The sequence below is a fragment of the Passer domesticus genome, chromosome 7, assembly GCF_036417665.1.
Source record: "Passer domesticus isolate bPasDom1 chromosome 7, bPasDom1.hap1, whole genome shotgun sequence".
Classification (NCBI taxonomy): domain Eukaryota; kingdom Metazoa; phylum Chordata; class Aves; order Passeriformes; family Passeridae; genus Passer; species Passer domesticus.
Window position 1 is genome coordinate 50,871,766 of NC_087480.1, and position 12,657 is coordinate 50,884,422.

A 12,657-nucleotide genomic window follows, 5' to 3' on the forward strand; every position below is an offset into this window, starting at 1 on the left:
AGGCGTCAGACTCTTTATGTCCTCTATTTCATTATTTGTATTACTCCATAAAGGAGGTCTTAATCCACAACTGGAACTCAGTACTGCAGTTTGGCTTGGAAACCAGCCTGAAAAAATGTGTGTCCTAAAACCAAGTAGAGAGACAACAGCTTGGCTGTTAGAACGCAACAGCTGTATACAATGACACTGGACAGCCCAAAAGCTGCTCCCCTTCAATATTTTAAAAATTTATATAGTAAATTTTGTAGTAGTTGTTCTTTGTTGATTTCAGGCAGAAAACTCAAATTTCAGGATGACTAACTGGTTTCAAAATTCCTCCCATATTAAATGATTTTGCATTAGATTTCAAAAACTATTCAAATTCAAGTTTCAGATGCAGTTATATGAGCAACAGTTGTTTCACTGAAATATTTTATTTTATATACACAGCTGCAGTTCATTTAGGCAATAGAAAGGTCACAAATACTCTTACTGACACTTGACTTGACACATTTACTTTGATAGAAACCAAACACTACAAAAAGGAAGAATAATAATCATTAAGAACACATTTAAAGTAAAATTATTATTACAACTAAATTACAAATGATATAAATATTTGATTCTTTATAATCACTATGCATTCAATATTTCTAATCTTAGGAGTACCATTATGGCAGAAGAGGATGGCTTTTAAATTTAGTTTGTTCTTATTAGGATGGAAAGTATCATTCAAAACTACCTAAATTTAGACAGTATAAACTAAATTCTGAGTCTGATTATGAATTAACTAGAGTAGAACTGCATCATGCTATCACTGCTGTGGTGCAGCTCTGGCACTTGTGTTTGCAGAGATGGTGCACTCCTGAATTCTCAAGCCATACGGCTGGTTATCAAATGTTGTGTCCAGCTCAAGGGGCAGGCTGCAAGAGAACTGATTGCAGTTCTGTGCTGCAAGGAGAGAGCTTTATCCCATTTAAACTGGCATCTCTCTCTGGAGTTGGTTACACACTCAGAATAGAGGGATGCTTTTCAGAAAAAGATCGAAAAAGACTCCAAGGAGATCAAAAGCCTTCCCACCTGCACCTGGACATTTCCCTGTCTCTCTATTCCCTTCTTTTTTTGGTTTCTTTACCATTTCTCAATCAAGTGTTTGTTGGTGGCATCTTATAACAACCAGATCCTGTATTTCTTATTTTGGATGGGAAATACATCAGTTCAATTTCCAGCCCAACTCTGTGGACTTCCGAGAGCTCTGTGAATGTGTGGAAGTGCTCCTGTTTGAAAGGGACACTAATGCTGAAGTCAGACATTATGAAGTTCTCCCCATTTTCTAAATAGTTTGGTGTTTTATTAGACTTATTCTTGTGTTTAAAACAATCCTTGTGTTTTTGACAGAAGACCAAGTTTCCAGGTTTAATTTTTTCCGAGTGTCTGGAAACATTTATAATCTCATCTGTAACTCTGTTTCTTCAAGAGCTTTTTGTAAATAATATGAAAATCTCAATTACTTTTAATTCTGTGAAAAAGTGCATTTCTATTTCTCTGTGATGTATGTTAAGGTGTAATTTTCTTCATACCATTTTATTAGACCAGACAAACCACAGCAGACACTGCTCTGTTACCTACAGGTACATTTGCTCTAGAATATGCAGAACATTTACTCTGCTCCATTTCCAGCTATTCCTATAGATTCTGAACCCAACAAGACACCTTTATTGTTAAATATAATTTCTTTCATAACTTGCAAAAAGCTGCCAAAATACACATAGCTTAAGCATATTTATCTTCTCAAAACTTAAGTGAGGTGGGTGAAGAAAAACTTCACATGCCTGTATTGAAGACACATTGCAGAGAAAAAAAAAAAATACAGCAAGGAGGATGGTGCCAAGCTCAGCAAGTTAAACTGTGGAAATAGGCCAAGAACAGCATTTGGAATTTCTGGTTTATTACATATAGAGAATACTCTTTTTTGTTAAATAAACTATAATCAGTTGGCATTTCACACAAGTAATATGACACATTTTCATCACTTTTTGTATTTATCAAGTGAGTACAACAAAAGAGCAAAATGCTGGCTTCAGTAAAATCTGTGAATTACACAGGACCTCCTTTTGAACACATCCTTTTGGGTTGTGTTTGACATGAAATTTGAAATGTTGCTAGTCAAAGTTTGTTTTGATATCCTAGATTTTAACAACATGCTTCTCAAGTATCTGAATATTTGGAATTACTCTATTTCTTGACATGGGACAGATTCTTGTGGGCTGGCTTTGTGTAGCAAAGGCATGTAAGCGCAGTTTCAAAGACTAAACAAACTGTGAAGCATTGCTTCAGTTGTAAAAAATTAAAAGATTACAGCTCATCATTATTTATTACCTCTGGAACAGGAAAAGCCATTGCTGCAAGGTGCCTCATGCCTTCTGGATGTGCTGTGTTCCAATCTGAAGTTCAGGGTTCCATGGCCTGAGCCACAGTTTTACACTGCACAGAGATGGCCACAATTGCATAAATTTCCTCTTAAAAAGACACCTGACTTCCCACAAAGAAGGGAGGAAGACACAAATTATTAAATTATAAAACACTGCCTTCAATTCTGTTTCACAATTAATAAATCTTATAATACATACTTATTTAAAAATATATTTTGAAATGCTACATATGAACTGAGAATAACATTGGTTCATTTACCACCATACTGAGTAGTAATGGTTTTAGAACAAGGAAGTTTTAAATTAATTGGTGAAGCTAGCTTTTCAAATATAAAGAAATATTTTAAAATACCTTAGTGATGTTTAGATATTTTAAACCAAAATAAAGTAAAAATTGCATACTGGCAGTCATTCCTGCCCAAGTGGTGCTTGCATTTCCTGCACTGCTCCATTACACTGTAGTACAAAATGGCTGCTTACACCCACACAAATGGAATTCTGGGTCAGGGGCAACATGTTCAGTTCTGTGCATGTGATTGCTTTATTGCACGTGTCACATGAATCATTGACTGCAGACACCCCAGTCAAAACACCTTCTAGATCTAGACACCTAGTGATTTGGAGACTCTGCAATGAACATTTTGTACTATAAGCTTTTAAAGGAAACAACTCCATCAGCTTCACTTACGAATTATTTGTGCAAAAGTACAGTATTTCATAAATAAACTTTACCCGAATATTACAGAAAAAAGCTTTGGGATACATGAAATATAAATACAGCGACAGCTGAGCTGCAAAATTAATTTAGGTATATACAGTAATACACTCCCCAGTTCTTTTCACAGATGTACATTTAACCTCCCTGAGTCCTTTTCCATACTTAGCAACACGATGCATTCCCAGATGCTTGCTCAGTACCAGCCACAGCAGCTTCAGCACTGGAGAAGAGGGTGGAAAAGAGCACATCTGTGTGCACTCCCTGCCTTTTGCCAGGGATGTTAAGCTTACTGTACTTTTGCTTCCAGGAGCCCACTGGTGAGGACAGGCCTGTGGCCACTGACACAGGCCCCCACGTGTCTCAGTGAGTCAGCCCCCAGGTAGGCCAGCAGCAGCTCCGTGTGCCGGATCAGCAGCTGGGTGAGGTCTTCAGCCAGGCTCTCCATTGTTGAGTATCTCACCTTTTCAAAATCAAAAATGTCTTTGAGGAAGAAAAGCACTTGATCCTAGTGGGGAAAAAAACTTGTTTTCAGTTACAAGAAGGAAAAAAAAGTCTGCAATGCTAACAGCTCTTTCTTGAACATGTTCCCTAAAAGCATCCAATTATGTATTATTTTGGTGCTGAGATAGAAGTGTGCTAAAACAGCCTTGGCAAAATAGTTCCAGGCTTAAAGCATTCATATAAAAGTACTTATTTCTCATGTTTTCTTACTGTTAATCTTAGGAAAAGGCAAATGTATACTAATAAATAAAATCTTCATTTATTTTAATCAGAAAGCTTTTTTTTTTAATTTATAAAAGTAGTAATTAAAAAGAAGTTGCAAACCTTGAAGAAGCAGCATAGATCATAGAGGGAATTTCTAGGACCCAAAAAGCCCCATGCCAAAACAGGGCTGATATGTTCACATATAGCATAGAAATGTGCAAAAAATCCATCAGGCACCTAGTGATGGAAAAATTGTAGACAAAAGTTACACAGTAAATTTAGTATACAGCTCTACTATTCAGCATTAAGTCTTCATAAAAGCCCAACACTTCCCTCCTCAGTCTAATAAAATCCTCCAAAGGTAGGGAGCTGTGGCACAGTTTTACTGAGCCCCTGCACAGAGAGGTCAGGATGCAGAAGGGGCTGAGGGGAGGCTGCAGCAGAATTCCTGGTGCTGGTGAGGAACGTGGTGCTTCAGGCAGGAAATGGGGCAGGACTGGCTGGGATTTGGCTGTGGGGTCATGCAGGGAGATGGGGCTGACAATCCCACCACAAGCAGGTGAGATACAAGAATCATGACCTTGGTGTGCAGAACTCTGAGATCTGCATATGGGGCAGGAAGTCAGACACCACCACCAACTGCACCTAAACTAGGTTTGGGAAAACCTTTCAGTTAAGGACTTTTGCTGAAAACAGGTATTAGGGCCCCAGGAGCTAAAGTTCTGCAATTGGCAAACCTCTTGTCTAAATTAACAAGTCTACAGGACTAAAGATTCATCACTCATTGATTTTGCCAAAGCTACAAAAAGAATTTCAAATTCTTAGGAGATGATCAATGCCTTTGTTCCATAGAATTTGAGGGGCAACTTACCTTCATTTGCTGTCTTTTTTGCTTCAGTACTGACCAACAACTTGAAGCCACAGCCTAATTGTAAAAAGAAAAAATAAAGCAAGCTCCAAATAATTTTCCATCTCAAAAGAACTCATCTGCAGAATACTGTATTTCTATATTCTATATTTCATGGACATGTATTTTCTTCAGTTTCAATCTTGTGATAACACAAAGTTTAAAACCACAAAACAGCAGCTGATATAAATAAATTTATTATGTAGCTCATACTTGCTATTTCAGATCCATCTTTGCAACATTTTTGTTACTTAAATTCAAATGTAATTTGGCATCCTTGACTGATTTTACAGTACCATAGTTAGCAACACTCACTGGGTTTAGGTGAGGACCAGTCTTATATATTGAAGTGCGTGCTCAGACATGAGTAACTATTTTAGATATTAAGTGGCATGTGAACACATTGAAATGTACTTTTTCACTTTAGCAAAAACATTCTTGCAATAGCTTCAGATTCAGCTATGGAGCTTTGTCCAAATATGGACCTGTGCAATAAAATACACCAACATCAGAACTGGGCTTTTTCCCCTCCTAGCCTCTGACTATCCTCATCTGACTCCCCTCAGTACTGCAAAGAGAGTTTAATACAGACAAAGCACAATGTTACCATAAAACTACTAAAATATATACGTGTTATCTTTCTTTTTTATCTCTAGAGGGAATATTTCAATTGAAAAACAAAAATAAAACTTGCAGAGTACAGATGAAAATGGATGAAATGACAGTACTTTCTGTACCAGCTGACCATGGCACTAGGCTGTGTCTCTAAAAGAGGGATGAGATCTATTTGGCAAATAAACAGGCATGCATGAAAAAGCATTAATTGTAATCAACAGCTGAATACCTATATTGTATTAATTTACTTTTGTTTCCTTGTAACTTTGTCCCTTATTGCTAAATCTCTGGTCTATGAACCAAAACTTGGGCCTGATGTCTCAGATGGAGATAACTGAATCTTCTCTTCAAAAATTCTACTTCCTCAGAGAAAGGAAGGACAAGTTTAAGTATTTTCTCCAATACATTCAATCATTTTTGTTTTCGGCCAACTTGTAACTTTTAAATTCCTATTATGAAAAACCTGATAATACAATCTTCTAAATTCTTCTGAGGAAGATCTCAGGTACATACCCAGTACATTGCAATGTACTACAGATCAATTAATATGATAATTACACATGAATACTTACAGTTTCTTTAAAAGAGGAATTTAACCAGCGGTTATTTACTACATTCTGTATAGATATTGGTGGATTTTCTAAATCTTCAAATGAATCCATTAATATGAAGTCCAGAACAACATCATAAAAATTCAGATTTTTCACCTATATTAAATGAGAACATGATCTAAGTAACCTACTTTCTCTTTCAGCAGTGGAATTCAGCATGCATCATATTGTAATGCTCTATTAAGATGCAGATTTGCAATTGTTTTTAATGACTATTAAAAATACTTCGTCAGTAAAGGAGACATTAAAAATAAGTGTGGTTTCTGGTACTAAACTGGTGAATGCCATTTCTCTAAATCAGCACTATAAACAATAAAGAGTTGCCTTTCCCACAATTCTGAACTGTAAAAAATTATTTTTAGATCCTATGGCATTAGTAAGGGTAAAAGCACTTTTCAGAAATGCAACTCACTCCTCTAGCAGCAAGCTCCATTTCGGTATTATCCCAGTGATCTGTTTGCTCCAAAAAATATATCATTTCATCAAAAACATCTTCAAATTTCTTTGGATTCTGTAAAGTAAAAGCAATGAGTATCAAGCAAATGTAAAAAGAGATATGGTTGATTTTCCCTGGACAGTGAATTCAGGTAGAAGTTACATAAACAACAAAACATTGGTAAAAAAAGGCTTTTACCTTTCGTGCTTTCACAATTAAAGCAGACAAAATTTTTCTTCCACTTTCAGCAAGAAATATTCTGTTTGATGTTTCTGAAAGAATTATCTAGAAAAGGGTTCAGAAAATATAAACAGGTTCATTTACAGGTTATACCAAATGACCTTAAACATTTCAATCAATTTTCATATAATTATCACCTCCAGTAGAGTTAACAAGTTCCTAATAAGCCTTGGGTGCAAAGGTTCCAAAGCTAATCATAAAATCTCTACTCCTCTGCAAATACATTCTCATTTTAGAATGATAAAAATGTAAAAGCAACCAGAAAATATTTAAATAGAGATTACATTATAAAAATACTTGTATAAAGCATAACAGTGAATTTCAATGCCATGTACTTTAGGCTTAACAAGACAGACAAATCCCTGCTTACAGTTTACCTGAAAAGCTTGTCGAATACAATGAAGCTTAGCAAGGAAGTCACTGTCTCCTAGACATTCAAACATTTCAGTCCTATGCAAAACAGAAAAGTTTTCAAAGACCATTAAAAAAAAGCAGCACAAGAATATCCATCTAAGTCTAATTACTAGAAAAAATACCTAGTACAAGAAACTTCTAAAAAGTGATTTCTAGATAGAATATGAAACTTTAATTCTTGCTTTCCCTGGAAATAATTAAATAGACATAAATCAATACCTTAACACCCGTGAATAAATTTTGCCTTCTTCTGCTAAGTGCATGGCTTCTTCATACAGGGGGCAGTGGCAAAGGGAGTCCAGACCATACGTGCTACGAATCTCTCTGTGCTCTGAAAGCTGAAAAAAAAATGTTTTGGAAGTTCACTAAAGAGCTTGCTGACATAATTTTTGTGAAGATAAAACAAATTAAAGAAGTTTTCCTGATGTTCTACTGAAATATACATCCTTTTCTGCATCTGCTTAAAACAAACAGGTAACAATCAACAGGTGAACAGAACAGATGCACCAGGTCATAAGACTTAACTTTGTAACTCCTAAAATCTGAAAGCTACAGTTTCAAGTTTCAAAACTTTTAGATTAATAAGTTAACATTTTAACGAGGAAAGCAAAGTTTATTTGATGATAGACCTACAGATTCAGTACTAGTCAAAACACAAAAATAAGACATGATAAATGCATGTGCACTGAAACGAAGAAGCAGCAACAAAGCTCACTGTCAGGGACAGCAGGAAAGAGGTTCTGTTAGGAAGATGGAAAAGAAGCCAGGAAAGAGAGGGCAGAGGCCTTTATCTGGCACACTCACTGCTGCATTGTTGCCAAAGGTGGCAGCTATTTTGATCACAGTAGATGGGAAAGCAAGACTGTGAAAAGCATACTAACCCTCATCAACACAAGCTGAAGGCAGCCAGGCTCAAATGGGGAAGAAAATACCACTATTTATCACAGTAGTAGTATTAATAACTTAATTAGGGCAAATAGTCATGTTTACCACCCTTTCTGCAATGCCTCTAGAGCCTAAGTGTGTTTAAGAATAGAAGCCTCTCTGGTCATGGGGATGGCAACTGTGTCTAAATTGTCTTTACAAGGATTCAGCCACCTGTGTATATTTTAGTGCCAGACAGGCACAACTCTGTATGAGAAGTCATCAGGTGAGTGATCCTCAGCACCCTCTTGATCACCAGCCATAGCCATAGATGAAGTTTTGGCTCATCCTCCTGCTATCCTGTAGAGCTCATCAAAAGGGCACGTGATGCAAACCCTGCCAAACTGTCCCAGTTTTGTACAGCTCTTTCCTACATTTTGTTCTGATATAACACAGCATGACATTCTTGCTGCCTCCTAAGCAGTACCCCTATCAATTTCCATTCAAACATCTATCTCTGTCTTGTTTTATGAATGTTCTCTCTCCTGCAGGCAGGGAGCTAAATTTGACCTGACTGTGTCAGCACTGAAACATGAACACAGTTTCCAGTCTCCAAAATCAGAGTCACACAAAATACTTAGTCCTGCTCCTTGGGACAGGATTCAGTGTAGAAGGAAGCCAAAGAACTGTCAACACACAGCTTGCAGTGTGATGAGGCCACAAAAAATGGTGCCACGTTCTAATTTCCTGGAAGGTGAAATTATTAATTCCAGTAGGGCATAATCACAGAGCAGTATAAACACATAGATAGATTTCAGATTTAAAAATCTTGCTCAACATTTCAATCAGGACATGGAGTTTAGGACAGTTACTAATACTGTAACTGCAATCAGGGAGCTTATGATGAAGGAAATGCCTTATTTGGCCCTTAGGTGAGACAAATCTGAAGCTGGAAAAGCCTCAGACCTCTTAGCTTAAATGATAACATTCCACTGTTTCCCTAGTGCAAGGAAAAAAAAAAACCTTAAGAAGTAGATAAGCAAGAGGAAGCTACTTATCATCATGTCTAGAATAAAAGAATCTGGTATGTCAATTGTGATCCTGTTAAATCAAAGCAGTTACTGTTCTCTACTAACAGCTGAATACACTGACAAGTCCTTACTGCTCCTTCTCATTGCCATAAGCATTTCCCTGCCACACATCTTCCTGAGGATGGACAAAATATTAAATGAAGCTAACAGTGGTTTTGTACCAGAACACCAATTCACAGCTTTCTTTTCCCTGCACCACACAATGATGCCCTGTAGCTACAACTCCAGAGCTAACTGACCCTGTAGTTTAGGCCTTGTGGCTCCTGTTTAACCCAGAACATCGACGGTGCTCTGGCTCAAACACCAAACTGCAAGTTGTTCATGTTCTATTAACCTTCAGGACACTTCTGTCACCTAAGAATTTCACTAGATTCTTCAATAAAATCTGAGAAAAGAGAATTTGTTCTATTGGCAAAGGCTAGAACAGCTGGAAAGGATGAGAAAATCTTAATAATTTTGTCCTGGAAGAACAAGTTGACAGAAGTGGCTTTGATGTATCAAAATGTGGAGAATATTTTCAGCATACTTAAAGACAATTACATGTCCAATTTTGATTCCAATGTTTTTTTGCAGATACTGGGACATTATAACTTCAGGAGAGGATGATGATTCCACTGAGGTGATACATCCTGGGGTTTCTGTTTGCTTGGCTGATTGGTTGGTTTTGCCTTTCTTTAAAGCCAAGCAGCACAAATGAGCATAAGGGGTTCCCATCTTCAGATGCTTGCAAAAGCATTATGAAAGTTCATGGGAAAAAAAAAACCCAAAAAACAAACCAGACACAAAATGTACAAACTATAATAGTTTACAGCTCCTCTCATGAGCTGGTAGAGTTGAAGCAAGCTTGAATTGTGGTCTTGTCCAAATTACAGCAAAGAGTAACCAGTCTCTATGGATACAATTCTCGTTAGGAATGGATGCTAGGCACCACAACTTAATGTGAGTTACTAAATCAAGGAAATCACAATTTAATGTGAATTACTAAATCAAGGTAACTGTGTTATGGAAAAAACAAACCCTATAATAGACAGTCAAAACAATTGCAAAGAATGTGTCTGCAATTCTCTTTTTGCAACTGACTTCAGTAGCTTAGTCGTGGTGCACATATGAGAGCAGTATCTACCACAAAATGGATCTATTGAGGCCAACTGCCTCTCCTGTTTTTTGGAGAAGAGTGCTATTCAAGATCACTCCAGCTCCACAGAGACTACAGAAGGAGATATTCCTCATTCAAGTAAGTGTGTCACTGCTCATGAGCCTCTTTCAAACACTCCAAGGGAGCTGTAGCAGACTCCAGCTAACAGGCTGTTACCCAGAGATTATTACATGTCCTTTGTGCTCTTATCCCAGAGGATTAGAGCGAGTTAGATGAAGTACATGATGTTGCCAAGGAAGCTTCCCAGTGTGGCCAGTCCAGAGGCTCCCTGGCAGCCCCACTGCACCTCCAGGGACCGTCACTGCCAGCCCCAGGTCCCTTCCTGTGGTGGCTGCAGGGAGCTTGGGGTCCCTGCACACACACAGAGCCACACGAGCTCCCCCAGCAGCTCAGCCCAGGGCTCCAGAGAGGTCTCACACCTCTGGCTCCTGCTAAGTCATTTCATCATGGTGCAACAACAGAGCAACAGTTGGTGCCTTCATATTGTGCATGGAACGTGTTAAAACATACAGCTGGCAATTTCTTATAATTTCCTCTCAAAAAAAAACCTCCCTCCAGGTCTAAACAATACAAAGCCTTCTTCATACATCTTTATAGTATGGTAAAGCAATGGGAAAAAAGAACAGAAAAATATAAATCATGGTGAAAGGAACTACTATAGCCCCAACTGACTGCTTCTTCGCTCATGAAAATGCAATCTATTTTTCAAAAGCAACTTCTGTTTAGGAGGATTTGGGGATGCATTATGCCAGTACACAAAAAAAAACCCAAAACAACTGGGTCCAATGAAGCCTGGAAAAGCTCGTTTTTCCCCCATAAGAGAAATATATTTTTGCTTACAATGATTAGCAAAAAATAAGGATTCTTCTGTTCACTGTTGAAATAGATCAATAAATCTTTAAAAAAGCAATCTTTAAGAGTCTTACCTCAGCTGTGGAAACAAAGGAATCCGTGGATGCGATGCTTAATGTATCTCGAAGGCAGAAATCATCCACATTATCCTTTACAGTAATGTCTGTATTTTTATCTTTAAAATTTAAAAAAAAAGTTTATTAGTCAATCAGAAAATTCCATTTAACTCTTGAAAATGAAATTCCATTTAACTCTCGTGTTTCATGTGTACTTTAACACAATATTTCATTTGGAAGGCACAATGTTATACTACGGTAAGAGTAAATTCTCTTATGACCCACTAACATATATAAATGTGACTGTGTTTTTCTGCCTTTAAAGTGGATTTTCAAGTATCATCCACAATGAACTGGAAGAAGACAAAAAGACTTGGCCAAGGTATTGGCCTTTCTTTTATAGACTTCTGATGATCTCTCTATCTTATGATATTACTTTGCTATTTGATCTAGGTCCTCAGTTAAGTTTTCGACTTGGCTGTGTTATGTAACAAACTGCTCCATGTCCTAGCCATCACTTTTATTTTTTAAATAAATCTCCATTAAAAAAGATAAACAAAACACCACTACATTTTCATTTCAGTTGAATTTGTTTCACTTTCTACTTTTCATGCCTTTTTTCACTTGATGGTTATTCTGGAAAGCAAGTGAAGCTTTTAATCTTCACTGCATCCTCTTTCCTCAAAAACCTTCTTCATTGAAATAACACATCCAGAAGTATTTCCTACATTACAAGAATTCTTAGAGCCTTTAAAATAACTGATATTTTTTCTTAAAATCATCCGCAATACAGTTTCTCTCAGTTCTGCTTTACTTTAGTCTCAGATTTCAACTCTTGCACTTCTGGGATGGTTTCATTTTCACCATATAGAAACACTTTCACAGAAGGATTAAATTCGTAAGTCGGTAAGTCAGACTTGGGCTTGATGTGACCCATCCTACATTCCCAGTAGAGCAGATGCATTTATTTTGGGTTACTTTACCTTCAGACATTACACATGTGTTCCTAAAAGCCTGTTTTATCTCCAAGAGTCAGCAGCAACCAGCTACCCAATATCATCCAGGCTTGTTGCTAAGGCAATACTTCACCAAAAACTCCATTACACAGCGGAGTGGCCAAACGCCAGTTCACTGGGATGGTTTACTCATCACTTGAAATGCTACAAAGCCACATTACTTAACTATTACTTTGGTGGTTGTTATGGTTTTATTAGTTAGGGACCTGGAATGACAGCACAAAAACTGCACAGAACAAATATGTGTCTTTGGGAATATTCACTGAGGGAAAAAATTATTCAGAGTTTGGACCAAGATTTTACTAGAGCGAGTTAGGCAAATTGCAATCACGACTTCACCACTATTCATATGAAGTCTGATTTTTTTCAGCTCATTCTTACTAGCTCTTTCTTTTGACCTCTTAAAACCAAGAGGAAAAGTACTGTAGCTTCCAAGCTGGTCGAGAAACAATCACATACTGAAATCTGAAATGCTGGAACAGAAAACCAAACTGTGGTTTGTAAAGCATTAGCTTGAGGTCTGCTTAGAGTACATGGGTAATATGATGTTTCTTTCTTATTTCTA

At 37.2% G+C, this 12,657-nt stretch overlaps 1 protein-coding gene across 1 annotated transcript in view; it reads right to left on the minus strand.

Moving 5' to 3' along the window:
* Positions 1 to 379: 379 nt before the first annotated feature.
* MIGA1 (mitoguardin 1) overlaps positions 380 to 12,657 on the minus strand; it is a 32,779-nt gene continuing 20,501 nt past the window's right edge. Inside the window, exons 8-16 of the mRNA XM_064428578.1 lie at positions 11,095 to 11,195; positions 7,277 to 7,395; positions 7,021 to 7,093; positions 6,602 to 6,688; positions 6,380 to 6,478; positions 5,929 to 6,063; positions 4,706 to 4,759; positions 3,955 to 4,071; positions 380 to 3,634 (exon numbers count right to left, since the gene is read on the minus strand). Of these exons, the coding sequence (XP_064284648.1) occupies positions 3,416 to 3,634; positions 3,955 to 4,071; positions 4,706 to 4,759; positions 5,929 to 6,063; positions 6,380 to 6,478; positions 6,602 to 6,688; positions 7,021 to 7,093; positions 7,277 to 7,395; positions 11,095 to 11,195 (1,004 nt within the window). The 3' untranslated portion in view covers positions 380 to 3,415. The remainder of the gene's footprint in view (positions 3,635 to 3,954; positions 4,072 to 4,705; positions 4,760 to 5,928; positions 6,064 to 6,379; positions 6,479 to 6,601; positions 6,689 to 7,020; positions 7,094 to 7,276; positions 7,396 to 11,094; positions 11,196 to 12,657) is intronic.